This window comes from Notechis scutatus, chromosome 7 (genome assembly GCF_049901735.1).
Source record: "Notechis scutatus isolate UNSWTSFEM ecotype Mainland chromosome 7, rNotScu1.2, whole genome shotgun sequence".
Taxonomy (NCBI): Eukaryota; Metazoa; Chordata; class Lepidosauria; order Squamata; family Elapidae; genus Notechis; species Notechis scutatus.
The window spans coordinates 14,639,332-14,657,045 of NC_142015.1; the positions used below are offsets into that span (position 1 = coordinate 14,639,332).

A 17,714-nucleotide genomic window follows, 5' to 3' on the forward strand; every position below is an offset into this window, starting at 1 on the left:
TTCGACGCCGCGGCCCGGTTCCGGCATCAGCTGGGCGCCGCGGCCCGGTACTGGCGTCAACTGGGCGCCGCCATCTTTTTATGACGAAAAAGCGCTTCCGGTGGCGTCACCAGAAGCGCGCCGTCAAAAGATGGCGGCGCCAGCGCTTCTGGTGAGCTTTTCGGGTAGAAATGGCTTTCTACCCGGAAAAGCTCACCGAGCGCTGGCGCCGCCATCTTTTTAAAGCGCTTCCGGTGAGCTTTCTACCGGAAAAGCTCACCGGAAGCGCTTTTTACAAAAAGATGGCGGCGCCCAGCAACCAGCGGCCCGGTAAGGCTTGTTCCGCGGACCGGCGGTTGGGGACCCCTGCTTTAGAGGTCATCTGGAAATTCATGAGCAGGAGCTCAGCATAACAGGATTGTAGGCTTTGAAGAAGACCCAGCTATGCTGACTTTATACTTCATGATAAGCTGGTTTGTTTTGCCTAGAGAGAAGGGATCTAGGGTCTTCGTGTTGCCCCACAGCATCCTTACATCAAACTGCTGATTTGGGTTGCATTGTTTTCCATCTCTTTTGCCTCTGAAAATTGCAGAATTGTTTGCTTTACAACTTGCCTTCTCCCCCCTCCCCTCCATCCCAGTGCATGCATGTATGCACCCAGATATGCACCCACCCTCTTTCCCATGCAACATGCATTCTATTACCATCCCATGTAACATGCATTCTAGAGAGGTAAGAGTCCAGATTAAAAAGAAAGAAAGATACCTAAACTCTGAATAAACCAGGAAACCATAGCAAAGTATGCCCCCATATTTGCTACCATTACCTGTAAATCAAGAACATAATAATTTGCCACCATGAGCAAAAGTAAGGCCAAAATAATCTGGATTCTACATGTTAAAGAGACAATGGATTCCAGTCTTACTTTACCAAGCTGCAGAGATATAATTGAATGCCAAGTTGTTTTGTTCTGAGTTTTGCAGAACTAAGAGTTTATTAGCTTTTAGGAAGAATTAGTTGCAACCATTTCCCTTCTGTGATCAAACACCAGACTGCATCTTTCATTGAAATTCAGAGGTCAAATAGAGCATGCTTGAAGAAGGATGTTTAGTAGGAATTCATGATAAGGTAGCAGCAGTGCTATATAACAGAATAAGAGAGTTGGAAAGAACCTTGGAGGTCATCTAGTCCAGCCCTCGGCTTAAGCAGGAGACCTTACACCATTTCAGACAAATGGTCTCCAGTGTCTTCTTAAAAACCTCCAGTAGTGATGGAGCATTCCCAACTTCTGGAGGCAAGTCGTTCCACTGATTAATTGTTCTCACTGTCAGGAAATTTCTCTTTCCTGACATGTAAACCAACTCCTGACTTTCCTGACCTATTGAATTTCAAAATAATCCAAATTGCTTGTTTCTGTCTCAATCCTTTCCTGTCCCACGTACATCCATGTCCACTGTATATCCACTGTATACCTAAATTCTGGAGATTGTGTGATTTCACACAACCAATAGATTGTATAAGTGCAGTTTAAATTGCCCAGCAGATTTCTTTAGACCACTTGGGTGAGTCTTGGAATGTGAAAGACCTCAGAGGTCCTTGCTCACTTCCTATGTTCTTGGCCATGTTGGAACAAAACTACTCTTTGCTATCACTGCCTTGTTCCAAGTTAGAACTTCAAAAGACAGTCCCCAGTGAGTCCTGGACTGCAAAAAGTTTTCTTAATAGGAGAGATCCCATACTCGTCTCCTAATGCAGCGGAGACCTTCCAGTTCTATCCATCCATCCTGTCATCTCTCCTGTAATTGTATACCTTCCCCCTTCCCCAGCATTGCCAAAACTTTTTGGGGCTCCATGTAAGAAAGCCTTCCTTTCCACATGCTTATATGATGTTTTTGGTCCTTGCACCTTAATGCAGTTTGGTGGATTTGAGCTGATTTCTGGGTAGCTGTTGGAGGACCAACCAGGGAATCCATAGGGTAGAACCTAGGAACAGCCAAATCCCGATATTTTCAGCAAACTTAAACTATCATTTGGTTCCCCAACTTACTTACTCCTTGCCTTCTTCCACTTTCCTTTAGCCATTCATTTTCCCACCCTTTCCAACTTGTTTTCTTCCTGTGCTTTGGTGTCTGGGTCAAGACTTTAACTCAAACAGTGATGTTTGTAGACAGAGCAGCTGTAATCTCTCTTCTAGAAGTGTGCATGCACTTTATGTCTGGTTTAAATGTGTGCAAATGATTTATTACTGTCAGTTTTCCTGTATTGGGTTTCTGATTGTGATACATTCCCTGTTCTGCCTCTTTATAACACTCCTTTGGTTTGAGATGTTACTGGGGTATTATAAAGAGATCGTATTTGACAAGTTTAATGGGTGGTTAACGTTCAGCAATGTCTGGGTGTGTTGTAGTGGCAATAAAGGAGGGGAATCTTGACAAGACCCCCCTCTTTGTCTCTGTGTCCTGGGAATTTCTTTTTGAAAAGTTCTGTGTCTGTATCTGTTGGTCTTTTATTTAAAAAAAAAAAAAAAAAGATCTGGGCTACCCCTCTCATTCCACTTCTGTGGTTATTATTTCTTGTTAGGCTTTGGAACAGGAATTTGACCAGAGGTTAAACCCTTTAAGATTTAAAAAAAGAAAAGAAAAAGAAATAAACAAAGAAACCTGGCAAAAACTGCTTAACACCTTTAACTTTCTGTTCAACATAAGCAGGGATCAATTGTTTGGGGTGTCAAGCTAATTGGAGGGTTCATTTCTGGAGTCAAGCAAAGCATCCGTGCCTGAAAATTATTTGGTTTCTTTGGACAGCTGGCTTGGCTTGCAGAGTGGAATTGCCTTCACAAATGCCTAATGAAGTTTTTGCATAAACCTACCTAAACTCTTTAACAGGCAAGATGTGCAAAAATATCTCCAGAGCCTTGGACAATGTTATTTAAGTAGAAAAAAACCTTTGCTTTCCATTCCATGGTTGAAAAGTTTTAGCTTCTGCCAAGGATTTGCCTCTGGTAACATGGTTTGGTATGGCAGAGCTTGTGGTTCTTCATGGTTGCTAAAAGAAAACCAAAAGAAAAAGAAAGCGATGAAATGTGATTTCACATGCATGGGATAACATACAGGTATTCCCTTTGCCTTCTAAATGGAGTTGTGCAATTTTAAACCAGCTTCTATTATTCCAAGGATAGGGCTTTTGTGTGTGCAGTTTTGGGATAATACAGCACCCATGATTATCTATGGTAATCTGTAAGAGTGCACGGGTAGTCCTTGCTTACTGATTGTCTTTGAGTGACTGTAGGAGGATACGAAACTTGGAAAGAAAATAGCTTTGTGACCAATTGTTGCATTTACAAGTGTCACAGTTTCCCTCAGTCACACGATCACCATTTGCAAGTTTCACAACTGGCTTCCAATAAGCAGAATCAATGGAGAAAGCAGAAGTGACATCACAAGTCACATGATGTTTCGCTTAATGGCCATAGTGATTCACTTAACAATGGAAGTGGAAGTGGCATTGTAAGGTCACGGTGGTCATGTGTTTTTTTCCCTTTAGTGACCACAATGCTTAATGATGGAGTTGCCAGTCCTAATTGTAGTCAGTAAGTGAGGACTACCTGTAGTGACGAGAGAAGTTTCTGCATTAATAACTCACACTTGTGTACTCATACTCATACAAAAGGATATCCATTTAGCCACATCTATTAATATATTTGATATTTGCAACTAAACAAATTTGATGCATATTTTGTTAGTTATGCAAATCAAAGATAAAGTATAAATGAAAATACTCATGTGGCATTACTTTATGCAGATGTATGAGGAAATGCAGCCTAAATGATTCAGTTCTAAATTTAGTATTTCCAGAAGACCAGCTAACATCGAAGGGACTAAATTTAGTCACAATTTTTTCATTTCCTTCAGTTTGTTCTAAGAATAACTCAATCTGGAACCGACCCATTATCTCCTAATATCCAGTGTTTATAATAACTGGGTGCTTTGAAAAATTAGTTGGGGCAAGGCAGACTTTCTCCACTGTCTTTTTGAAAAATAAGTCCATTTTTAAAGGGGATTTTTTTAAACAAATATATTTTTTAAATTTTCAAGCTCAGAATTAAAATATAAAACACTTTGCACTTATGATCATGTGAAGTGTTAATAACACTTTGTAATGCCTTGGTAAGACCATACTTGGAATGCTGTTTTTGTCGCCATGATAAAAAAAAAAGATGATGAGACTGTAGAAAACGAGAAGAGCAATAAAGATGATTAAGGATTGGAGGCTAAAACATACGAAGAACGGTTGCTGGAATTGGGTATGTCTAATTTAACGAAAAGAAGGACTGGGGAGACACACTAGCAGTATTCCAATATCTGAGGGGTTGCCACAAGAAGAAGGGGGTCAACCTCTTCTGCAAAGCATCTGAAGGCAGGACAACAAGCAGCGGATGGAAACGAATGAATGGAAACTAATTAAAGAGAAAAACAATCTACTTCTAAGGAGAAATACACAGAACAATTAATCAGTGGAACGACTTGCCTCCAGAAGTTGTGGGTGCTCCATCACTGGAGGTCTTTCAGATGCAATTGGACAACCATTTGTCTGAAATGATATAGGGTTCCCTATCTGAGCAAGGGGGTTGGTCCCTACCCACTCTGTTATTCATATATGAGCACAGCTACTCTGCCACCCAATGGAGTGAGATGGGCATAGTGACATGGGTGCCAAATGAATTTAATAAATATATAAAATTAGACAGTTTTTTGAGTTCATTAAAGAGGAATAGTAAAGAAAATAGATGTGGTGAATATCATGGAGGATCTCAGCCTATAGATTAAAGCTATAGATTAATTCCACTATGATTCTATAGAACTTTGCACAAAGGCGTAACTAAACTGGGTGAGCATATACACTGTCAGAGTCATTAACATGGTAATCTTAGTGGATTATATGTTCTACAGATTTAATTAGTTTAACCACATTGTGCTAAAAAAGATTTTTGGTTACAGTAAGGTTTAATGGCTTGAACAAGAGATGCTCTGCTCAATGTGATATTGGGGGAATGGAACAACTTGCCACAGCAAACTTTCTGCAGCAAACTCACTGCAGCTAACTTGCTAACTCATAAAGGGCAACTTGGTGCAGGACAAGTCGCCATGCCTACTCACCACGAGACACCTCATTGCGGGACAATTTAGCAATTCTATTCAATTATTTAAAATAAATAAAAAGATTTTAATTTTTGCCATTCACATTTCATTCTGGCCCTCTCTTTGCATTCTTTCTTTAATGATTCTGTTCCACTATTTCTTTGATATCCTGTGGCAAAATGGCCATGGTGAGTTGGCTGTGGCGAATTGTCATTGGTACGGTTAGGAAAGTACGAGTTTAGCTAATATCCTCAGCATAAGGATTGGAACTTTGATCTAAAACATGATTAGATGTCCCAAGGTGTGTGATTCTTCTTCAAAGAAGAATGGAATGGCAATTGAGCTGATATTTTCTTCTGATGCTTTTCAGTGGCATTAGAAAATCGAAATGGGACAACTCACCATGGCCAACTCTTTGTGGGACAACTTGCTGCGGAACAACTCACCTCAAGACAATTTATCAATTCAATTTAATTATTTAAAATAAATAAAAATTGTTTTAATTTTTGTCATTCAATTTTCCTTTTGTCCCCCTTTTGCATCCTTTCTTTAATGATTCTATTCCTTTGATTTCTTTGGTATCAGTGTAATTCTTGTCCTGCAGTGAGTTGTCCTGTGGCAAGATGGCTGTGGCAAATTGTCCCATGGCAAGTTAGCCGCAAAATGTTGGCCATGGCAAGTTGACCATGGCGAATTGCCTTGGACAATTAGAAAACATATATCATTCAAATTATAACCAATTTTTTTCTGCACGTTTGTCATCCTTGATTAATAGAATGCACTACCAAGTTAAGTGTGTTTATGAATGAAATCTCTTTAATTTTTGCTAACTGAATTTATCAGTTCATTTTCTAGCCATTTGCAGAAAAGTAGAATGATATTAATAAATGAAGATAAAATATAATTCTGCATTTTTATTGGGCTGTGAAAGTTAGTATAGAGTTCAGTCATACGGTTTTATACCATAACTAAGTTTTACTTTTTAGACAAAGGTTCAGTGGACATAATTTCCTAATGATTGTTGACCTTCATTCTCGACTAGTCAATAACTGTATACAGTAGATATTTTGTATGAAATGAGTAAAGTGCAATAGTTATCCTGATTTATAATAGTGACTATAAATTACCCATAAAGTAGAATCAACGGGACTCTCAAGTTGACTTAGAAGTATACCAGGGAAGGGTGTGACCAACCAGCTACATTGATCTCAGGCTATTTTTTGATTTGTAGGTAATTCCAAAGACAACCTGTAGCTTCATATATCATATTAAGACATAATGTGCCTTGTTTGATTTTAGTTTATGTTGTAGTGTGAAACCAGCCATTGTAGTTAGGAAGTTTGATTCCCAACTGAGTATGAGGTATAAATCCAGCCATTTAGGGTTTATTGAACAAAGCGTGATTAGTGCAATGTGTGAATCAGACCTCTGAGGTGCTTAGTTTAGAAATATTCAGTAGAGTAACTTGGCTAAATGTTGGCTTCTATTCTGAAAGGTCTTATTGCTAATGTACATGAATAATAAAATAGTTTGTTACAAATGTGATTCCCTCCACATTTAATGGAGCTTCTAGAATGTATCTGCCAATGACTGTCGAGTGGAAGTTCTTTCATCTTAATTTGATGTTGCTTATTGGGGAAAAAAAGGAAAGGCAGAAAACATGTCACAAGGAAATACCCTAGCCTGAGTTTATAATGCTAGTTCCAAGATTCAGTATTATTTAAGCTGTCTTTAAACCAATAGGGTTAGACAACGAATTTAATTCCCATTCATTCTAAGGGTGGATTATAATAAATGTTGCAGCTTGTTTTGGAGTTTCCTATTTGGGAATTATAGTTTAATGAAGCTCTCTAGCTTGAAAGTGTTCAACTGAAGCCCAAGATAGTTGTGAAATCCTAGTGGAAAGTGTTGTTCATTAACTGCTGCATGACTGCAGTGGAGACTTTATCCTTTTGCTGGAAATACAGTTTCCATTCCTTAACAACCATGTCCCTGAAGAAGTAGCCATCCCACAGTAGTTAAGAAGCTGTATCTAGGTCTTTCAAGGCAGAAAAGAAAAGTACGAGGAACTGAGAGCTAGGCATTTTCAATCTCAGAGTAAGACTGGCTCTGGGTGAGGATGGCCTTTTTTTTTACAAAGCCAAACCAGAGCAAATTAAATGAAGCTGCCCTTGCATTGCCCTCATGGATTTTCCATTGCTCATCTACCTGTAGATTCCTGTTCTGCAATCGATTATATTTGGGATTGGACTGTGTCAGAATGGATGGAATAGGCCCACAGGCCATGGAAATTCTCAGTCATCCAGGTCATAGTTGTTTTTCAAAGGCAGCTGGACTTCCTTTGTTTTTCCTTGAATACATTTTGCTTCTCATCCAAGAAGCTTCTTTAGTTCTGACTGAATTGTGGGGAATGAAAGGATTTACAACATGGTTCTTTTAGCAACTCCCAAAAGGTTCCACACCCGTTTACACTATTCAGGTGACCCAGAGGACACAGGTAAACCTCCAAGAGGCCTCAATGACTATCAGAAAGAGTGCTAACAACCAGACGACTACAAGGAATATAAATCCTTCCATTATCCACCATTGAAACGGAACTGGAGAAGCCTCTTGGATGAGAAGCAACATGTCTTCAATGGAAAACAAAGGAAGTCCAGTTGCCTTTTGAAAAAGCACCTTTGAGACCCTTCCAAGTTGGGTGATCTTCTTCCTTGTCTCAAAGAGATGTAATGGTGTCTGAATTGATGGCTAGAAGGATCTTGAGCATATCAAGCCCTATGTCTATGGAGATTTTCAGTCTTCCAGGTCATGAGTGTCCTAAATGTGCTTTTTCAAGAGGCAATTGGAGTTCTTTGTTTTTATTTGAAGATGCTTTGCTTCTCATGCAAGAAGCTTCTTCAGCTTTGATTGGATGATGGGAAATCGAAGAATTTTTGCTCATTGCAGACAGCTGGTCATTTGCATCCTTTCAGAGAGAAGTTGAGGCCACTTGGAGGTTTGTCTGTGTCCTCAGGGTCACCTGAGTAGTGCAGTGGGTGTGGAGCCTTCTTGGAACTGCTGAAAGGACTGTGTTGTGGAGCTGGGTTTCCTGCAGGATGTTTTCTGCCCTGTGGCCCTTCACTGTTGAAGACAGGCGCAGGCTGTTGGGGATGAGTCTGGGTTGTCTCTATTTCAGACAGAAGGGCAAATGGTTCCTGTAGTCTGCATTTTTTCTGGAAGTCCGTTCATTCTTCTGCACCATTTGAGGATGTTCATCCCATAGTGCACAACTAAATGTCTAAATATCAAGCCCTACTTTTTTCAGTGGGATATAAGGTATCTCTTATCAATAATTATTGGACTTCCTGTTAGTACAGTCTGTAGAATCTAAGTTCTTTTGTTTTTAAGGTGTCCTTCCTAAACCTCTTAAGAAGAAAGTTGCATGGTGTGTAGACTCAGCAATGCATGTTTGCATACTGGCAGCCACAGTTTGCTCCTAATCTTTTTCCAGAGCTTGCATACATTCTTTTTCTCTATAATTTGTATCATTGCCAAAATTTTCTAAGGAATGCATTCAACAGGAGTACTCCTGTGCCTGCTAACTTTTGAGCAGCTAGTCTCTGGACTGCCTATTTGGACACCAGCTATAATGGGACGCAAAGCAGATCTTGTAAATCCATATTTGTTGGATCAAAAAAAGAAATTCAAACAAAGGATGGAATGGAGGGGAGCCCTTGTGCATGTTTGGTGGGTCGAATATTGTATGTTGTGTTGTCCTCAATTTACCAATTGAAAAAGAGAGACCTATCATTATGTTCCTTTTCTCTTTAATGTTGCATACATATAGATATATACACATATTCATCCCATTCTGCTACTGTTATGACATGACCAGAGAGAACTAGAAGAGTGAATCTAGCCTTACCTATCCTGCCACCATCCGGTCTGCCCCAATCTGATACTAGGAAATCCAGCATCACACTACATAGTTCTTGCTTGGAGACGATCCTAATCCAACCCCCTTCAATGAGTGGCTGATACCAGCAAGAAGGAAGGGGGTCAGAATTCACAATCTCCAAAACTAAATGCAACCAAAGCCTCAAGTTCTAAGGGAAGCATCCTCAAGATGTCCTACAAATAGTCCTCGACTTACAACAGTTTATTTAATGATTGTTCAAAGTTACAACGGCACTGAAAAAAGTGACTTATGAGCATTTTAGGATGATGGCAGTATCCCCATGGTCACGTGATCAAAATTCAGATGCTTGGCAACCAACATGAATTTATGATGATTGCAGTGTCCCAGGGATCATGTGATCCTCTTTTGTGACCTTCTGACAAGAAAAGTCAGTGGGGAAGCCAGATTCACTTAACAAATGTGTTACCGTCTTAACAGCTGCAGTGATTCACTTAACAACTGTGACAAAAAGGTTGTAAAAATGGGACAAAATTCTCACTTAGCAACATAAATTTTGGGCTCAATTGTGGCTGTAAATCAAGGACTATCTGTGCTAGGAAACTCTTTAACAATTCTAGATTAGCAAACAATATCCTAAGCAGGAGTGAAATCTATCTCCCAAATTAGTTCCCAAAAAAATCAGTTTTTTCCCCTGGAATGCTAATTTGTAAACACAAAACATTACATCATGGATGCTTCAAAGCCCTCTCTAGCTCTTTAGTATCACAGCTTGCCTTTTAAAAAGGTATCGGTAGGCACTATATATCATGAGCCAGGTTTAAATGAAGAGAATGAAAGTTACAGCTATATAGTGGGGGAAAAAACATGTGCTAGGAAATGCAAGTCCACGCTAGGTGGTTATGTATGCTCCTTGCAGTTTTTGTGTGCACCCTCTCCCCATACAGGCCCATAGAAATACATTTAAGATAAATTATGAATCTCTTTTCCCAACTTAAACTCATTTTAAAAACAGCTTACTCGGAACTGTAGAAAGCTTGTGCTTCTGAACCTGTTAAGATACCTCCCTCTGGATGAGTGCCACTCCCTTTAATTACAAGTTAGACTACAGTGTTATAGACAGACAAGCAGCAGAGATGACCCTGGACTGCCAACAGGCCAACATTGAGCATGCCTACCCACCTTCAATGGATTGAATCCCCAAGTCAGTACATATAGGATTGCATTGGTAGAAATACAGGCACAAAAGCACATTGAATATCTCATGATGTCACTAAATCAAATCACATAAATAACTAGCAGGGGGATCAGTTATGAGGTCAAAACTGTTCTGTCCACCACCAGCAAAACTGGGCTGTACAATGGAGCATCTCAATTTTAGAGGTAACCTTCCACTTAAATAGGTTCTCTCTAGGTCTGTCTGCCTCACTCTGTATGGAGGGGAGGGGAGGATTGCAAATGTCTGATGGCTTCTGCAAACTGGTTGTTGTTGTTGTTTCTTTTTTCTTCCTCCTTCCCTTTTGATTTAAACTAACCACAAACAATACATGACCATGAAAACATCACCCTGTATTCTGTTGGGTCATCCCGACAGCCGGAGAACCTGCTTCTGGCCAGCAAATGCAAAGGAGCAGCGGTGAAATTGGCAGATTTTGGCTTGGCAATTGAGGTTCAAGGAGACCAGCAGGCCTGGTTTGGTGAGTGCTGGTGGAACTACACTCCCTTCCTTTTTTCTTGATTTGTGTGGTGGAGCCAGATGGTTGTGTGAACATACGTGTGTTGGCAATTTTTGCTTTCTTCCTCAGGCTTTGCAGGTACTCCTGGCTACCTTTCTCCAGAGGTTCTACGCAAAGAAGCTTATGGGAAACCTGTGGATATCTGGGCATGTGGTAAGAGGGAGCTACATCATTCTGCTCTATCACAGTGGGCCTGTAGAGTTGCAGAGAGGGCTTCCCATTTAGTTCATGGCTCAGCACTGTTCTGCAGAGCAGATCACAAAAGTTTGTGTATCCCCTCAAAACTCAGGTAGAAGACAAACTGATAGAAGACAAATTAGAAGTCAGTTTGTAGAGTAAATTGTTTGGGTATGGATTGAAGTCACACATTGCTATAGCTATACATTTATGTTCCTCCTTACAGACTTTTCAAGATGGCCCAGAACAAAAATAAACCTGCAATAATAAACACTAAGTTTAGCACTAATATGTGCAAAATAATCAAAGCTGCATGATGGTATTCAGTTCCTTATGGCTGCCAAGAAAATTATGGGTGTGCCTATGTGGTCACCAGATACTGTGCTTGACTGGATGGAGTATATAAAAACTTGTGGTCAAAATGGTGAAGATGGCAGGGCTATCAAAGCTTCATTTGTTTCTGTGTGTCACATGTACAGCATAAGCCAAAATCAGGCAATCACACTATTATGGCTGACATGTTGACTTTCTTTTAACCATGGTAAGAAGGTTCTAGCTCCAGGTCTTCACCTTCTGCTGAAGATCAGTAAACACTCTGGATGGGATGTGCCTCTCATTTGCACCCAAACTCCTGGTAGAAAAAGTTACAACTGCAACTCCTCATACCCTTGCCGACAATTTGGAACTCTATTGTAGATTGCAAAATGAGGATCAGAAACCATTTGCTTGTTTCCTTGCTTGCTTTCTCTCAGGATGAGTAGAGTATGCACTTCAAGATCTGAATCTGTTCACTTACTTAGTTCAATTTAGATTGCTGCTGATTGATCAATCTAATGGCCATCTCAAATCATATTGCACCATGTCATTTGTTTGTTTATCAATTTGCTAATGTTCCATTTCCCCCCCCCAGGTGTTATTCTTTACATCTTACTCGTGGGGTATCCTCCTTTTTGGGATGAGGATCAGCACAAGCTGTACCAACAGATTAAGGCTGGTGCCTACGATGTGAGCAGTGGTTTCTTTTGCTTGCATTCCCTCTGTCTTACAACCTGTGAAGAGTCACTAGACTACCCAAAGAAAAAAGTTCAAAAGTTGCTTTTCTTAAAATTAAGTACTGGGCTAATTGTAAGCTCCTCAGCAGGAGTTTAAGTCTCCTTGAGGCTGTGAGTTTCAAAAGACCAAGGGATGCTTTGTGGGCATTTGATTCATTCTTCAATCGATAGCTGTCAAGATAGATAGCTTGGGTTTACACATCACCAGTAGCCCTAATATGCTGTATGGCATTCAACTAATTATTTATGAAATAAAGAAATCATGATTTACAGCAGGTGCGCCCAGCTTTTTGGCTTGCCTGCGTCGCATTGAGTGAAGAGGAATTGTCTTGGGCCTCATATAAAATATATAATATAGTAACTATCACTAAAAAAATCACATACTAATGTTAAAAATTTACGATCTTGTGACCAGCTGTCCAGGGCCATATGCGTCTGCATAGACCATGGGTTGGTCATGCTTGATTTAGAACAATATGTCCAAAAAAAGTCAAATATGATAACAAGGATTCAAATAGAATAAACCATATAATACTTTTTTAAAAAATGTCTGAAACTGAATGCCTCATTTTGAAATTTAACAGTAATTTGTGGATGAAATCTTGACTCGTACCTCAGATTTCTGTTGGTGTCTATGCATTATTCTAGCATTTTTATTAGAAATACCAACTTAATTGATCAGTGAAGACCCTCTTCTTTTAATATTAACGTTGTCTTCCTGCAATGTTTTCTTCCCTTAGTTCCCTTCCCCTGAATGGGACACAGTCACTCCTGAAGCAAAAAACCTCATAAATCAGATGTTAACTATCAACCCTGCAAAGAGAATCACAGCACATGAAGCTCTGAAACATCCATGGGTCTGCGTAAGTATGATTGGGTTTTCCTTGTGGCTTAGATTCAACCCATCTGCTCAAACACTGTTAAAGGAATCCCAAGTTTCCTTGTTTAGTTCCCTTAGAGATTATAATAGTTACACCTTCTAAGACAGGATATAAGCAAAGTAATGATAAGGATGCATAAGCTTCCAAAGAGCTTTTATGAGAGTACCTCTACTGAGTAAATGTTTTCAAATAACCTTGTTTATAAAACTTCACTGCTTTGAGTATTCTGTGGCAAGCTGACTAAAAGAGCTTGGATGATGCAAGAAGGATCCACTGAGAAGAGGTTAGATGGGGATGATCCAAGAAGGAACCACTGAGCCACAACGAGGCCCACTCCTAGTCCCCCATACAGTTTGTTTTGGCTAACCTTATTGTTAGTGATACCAGTGTTCCTCTCCAAGAAGCTGACCTACATATGTTGCTATTAGGGATCTGCAGAACAATGGGTTGCATGGTGCTGGGGAAACTGCCTGGGTAGGCAGATATTACAACTACCTTTCCATGGACTGCTTCAAGGACTTCTGTAGTTGTAGTGTACTCAATATGGCTAAATGGTCCCTGAGATGTTTTAGGAACCTGCGTGTATTAAATACACCAAAGCAGGCCAGGAAGGCAGCAGAGTCTATCTCTGTTTCCTCACAAGTGCAATTCACCCTGCCTTTTTGTTGACTCCCCCCGCTTTTTTTCCTTCTCTTGCACTTTTTTTTAATGCCAGGCCAAACACTTTAGACTTTCACTGTTGGCTTCCCTATCTCACTCTCATGCCTTGTAATATTCTTTTTGCAGCAACGTTCGACAGTGGCCTCAATGATGCACAGGCAGGAGACTGTAGAATGTCTGAAAAAGTTCAATGCAAGAAGGAAGCTGAAGGTAAGCGATTTAAGGGGATATGAAGGTGGAAATACATAAGGACTTTCAGTGTCAAATCTCTCTTGCAGGTCCTGTAAGTTAAATAGTTTTGTTGACTGTCCTTAATAATATAAATCAACATCCTTAGTCTCTTTCCTTCACCATATAAAGATGACTTTTCTTTACTGTCTATCATGTTTTGAACAGATTTAACTTCTTTTATGTCAGCGTACAACTTTTCCTCTTCATATTCTCTGTCATCATCTTCCTATCTTTTTATCCTTCTCAATCATTTTATCTGTAATCACAGATTTCATTTCTGGCCTTCCATGTTTTGTTCAATTTAGATTTTGCCTCTTACAAGTTGACTGAATCTTCTGTTCAATTGATGTTGACTTTTCCTGTCTCTTCATTGCCTTTCCTTGTTTCTTTCTCTATTGCCTTTAGTATGATCATTTTTCACTTTTCTCAACTTCTCTGCTCTTTTGGTTTTTGTGATGTCTTCACTTTGTGGGCTGCTGTTCATACGATCTTGAAATATCTGCTGTGAACTCTACGTGGCATCAGGAATGGCATCCAGCCAGTAAATGTTCAGCTCCATTCGGTTGCCCCAACGCTACCCTCAGATTAAGGGATTACAAGTTCATAAAAAGGAGCTTTTGTTTATATGCATCTTTCTATCATTTTTCTTCATTTAAATGTAAAAGTATTGATGTGATCTCACTCTGTTCCTTTTGCCACCCTAAAAATCACCAGTTCTCTTAAAATTTACTATTAAAATCCAGGTTTATGATACACCTTTCCCAGTTTACCTTTCCCCCCATTTCATCTGTATACTGAATTACCTTAAGGCAGTAAAGTACTTTTACTTTTTTCCCTTATGAAATATTCAGACCCGCGAAATAGCATTTATAAAAGTAAAAGTGATAAAAATACTGAATCTTCTCTTTCTGAACACTCTAGTCACCCTGTACCTTTTGTTAAAACCAGAATAAAACAGGAGAAAATTCCAGATTAGCTTTTTGGTTAGGATGAGGTTGACCAACTTTTTTTCTGCCATCTAAGGTTAATTGCTTTATTTATTATAAATATTAATTAAAATTATTATAATTCTTATAAAGGTAATAGAAATAATGCCATGTTTTGAACCATGACAACTCAGGTTGGTTTTCTGATGATAATACTGATCTTTAGAAAAGCAAGCATAGCTGCACTGGTCCTTTATATAACTGTTAGTGAAAAGGGATGTTAGAGAATAAAATTACATGTAAGGAAAGTAAAACTTTAGGCCAGATGTTTTAAGCCTTGATTTCCAATTCAAAGCCAGTCTCAACACACAAATAGTAGACTGAATGCATTGTTAGTAGTTGATGTTACTGATGCCAGGTTGCATCTCGCATATAGGGACACCACCTGTCCACCAAATGTGTTGACTGCCACATCTTTACTCAACACACAAAGACCTTAGTCCCCAATGTCTCTTGTCCCCACCAGAGCAAGCAGTTGATGGGCAAACAGACAGTAGTGAAGTTACAGTTGTATTATATGAGAAAGGCTGTGAATACTTAAGTGTTCTTTCTCTCAGCTATGTTTCCATCAGAGCAGGAAGGACTAAGGCTGGGAAAAGATAATATTGTCCTTTGTGATAGACTGAAGATGAAGGAGCTTTCTGGGAGTCTCCATAGAGTAGATTCAATGAAATGAAGGAGGAACATCCATCCTCTAAGAAGGAAATGACCCATTCATGGCTCAGGAAATAATGTCTATGTGAGAGTCCCACTGTTATGTTTTTGTTCTATACCAAGGGTGTCCAGCCTTGGCCACTTTAGGACTTGTGGGCTTCAACTCCCAGAATTCCCCAACCTGCCATGCCATGCTGGCTGGGGCATTTTGAAGGCTGAAATCCACAAGCCTTAAACTGGCCAAAGTTGGGCACTCCTGTTTTATATAGTATATTTTTATGGCAAGAAACTACAGTCATGCAGCTTTCCTAACGGGCCAATGTAACATTTGACACATACAATAAACCAGAGGTGAAGTTTATGGAACATTTAAGTTAGCAAAAGCTGCCTTCAGTTCTTCGTTGGTTTTAAAATCAGATTAAAACTCTTTGCTCCTGCTTTGGATGAGAGAGACATTAGTGAGGCAAATAAAAATGATTATCCTTCAGGACATGTTAGAGATAATTTTGAAATTTGCCCCAATGTTTAGACATCTGTTTCTTTTCTAAAAGTAGCCTATTTCTCATTGCAATGCACTCATTACCTGATAATTCTATGTCTGTTACTCATTATTTCACTTACATTCCATGTACTGGAAAAGTGATATAGTATTACAATGGGCAGCTTAGGGCACAAGCATTTATCTTCTGTACATTCTCTAGGCCTCATACTAATTGATCTGATTTATTTGACAAGATGTCTTTAACCTTCCAAGCATGGCAAAGGTTAGCTATAATGAAAAGAAATGGAATTATTTCCTTTTTGCCCAACAGCATGTTATCTGTATTAATCTTTTTCTGCAAAGATTTGAATGTTAATCAACAATCCACTTCAGAAAATCTTCATTAAATCAGTAGTTCTTTTTAGCAATTAGGGAGAATTTTCTGCTATTCTCCAATTAATCAAGTTTTAGTCGCACCTTAGCTTGCATTCTTTATTTCTGTTTAGTCACTAAACCTTCCCAAAGACAGAGGCAACAGCCAGCTTGTACTTTCTTTTTAATACTAGTTTTATTTTCATTTTAGAACTCACTGTTTCAGGGATGGTGTTGTTATGTAAGTGGATTGCAGCTGGGATAATGAGAAAGACAAAAGACAGAATATTAGTGTGTGGAATTTGGTGAACCACTGTTTATGCTACCATTTCTTGTGAAGCTCAACAGGTGATTTTAGGCAGGTAGTATTATTATTTCAGCTTGACTTTGCTCAGAGATCTATTAAGAAGATAATAACCTATTTGTGCCTTAGAGGGATGGAGAGGGGTGAGAACTTAATAACAGATTACAATCCCCTTTGAGACCCGGTCTTTGGGCTTGAAAGAATAGAACTGTGAAAAATGTGGACATAAACTTTCAGCAATGTATGACTGTTTTTTTGTCACTTGACTGGGCACAAGGGACAATACAGGTAGTCCTCGACTTATAACTCTTCACTTAGTGACCATTTGAAATTGCAGTGGCACTGAAAAAGGAACTTATGACCATTTCTCATACTGACAACCATTACAGCATCCCCATGGTCATGATCAAAATTCAGATGCTTGGCAACTGGTTCATATGATCCCCTTTTGCGACCTTCTGACAAACAAAGTCAATGGGGAAGCCAGATTCATTTAACAACCAGGTTACTAATTTAACAAATACAGTGATTCACTTAACAACTGTGGCAAAAAAGGTCGTAAAATGGGGCAAAACTCTCTTAACACACATCTCACTTAGCAACATAAATTTTGGGCTCAATAGTGGTCACAAGTCGAGGATTATCTGTACTGGGCATACGGACATGTTAGAATGCAAATATGATGTTCAGTGATGTACCAACATAAGAGATGTTGAGATTTGCTGTCATCCTTTGAAATCTGAACAATTTCTAGCACAGAATTTTGTACTGATACATAAATATCTCACAAAGGCTACAGTAGATTAAACACCTTCCCACAAAACTTCAAGAACAGAGAAAATGATTTGGTGCATTGCTTTTTCTTCATTTATGCTACACATATTCTATTCTCTTTTTTCCTTTGTGTTTAAAATTCTTTCAATAATTTCTTTTGTACGTCTATTTACTTTTTTTCTGCTTTCTTCCTTTTAGGGTGCCATTCTTACCACTATGTTGGCAACAAGAAACTTTTCAGGTGAGAAAAGCTTTGCTTTGCTTAAATGACAAGCCAAAACTGAAAAAAGTCCACCCCCGTGCTTTCCAAACCTCCTTTAATTAAAATGAAGCAAGCAAGCAAGGAAAAAGAAATTCTTCTAAACCTCTATTATTTAGTCTCAGTCTCGAGATG

General features: G+C 39.2%; 1 protein-coding gene across 32 annotated transcripts in view; it reads left to right on the top strand.

Moving 5' to 3' along the window:
* CAMK2B (calcium/calmodulin dependent protein kinase II beta) overlaps positions 1-17,714 on the top strand; it is a 207,910-nt gene that overhangs the window by 140,131 nt on the left and 50,065 nt on the right. For all 32 annotated transcript variants that reach the window (XM_026671386.2, XM_087969681.1, XM_087969684.1 and 29 more), the window contains 6 exons: positions 10,607-10,709; positions 10,818-10,901; positions 11,836-11,930; positions 12,718-12,840; positions 13,645-13,728; positions 17,519-17,561. In XM_026671386.2, coding sequence (XP_026527171.1) covers positions 10,607-10,709; positions 10,818-10,901; positions 11,836-11,930; positions 12,718-12,840; positions 13,645-13,728; positions 17,519-17,561 — 532 coding nt within the window. The remainder of the gene's footprint in view (positions 1-10,606; positions 10,710-10,817; positions 10,902-11,835; positions 11,931-12,717; positions 12,841-13,644; positions 13,729-17,518; positions 17,562-17,714) is intronic.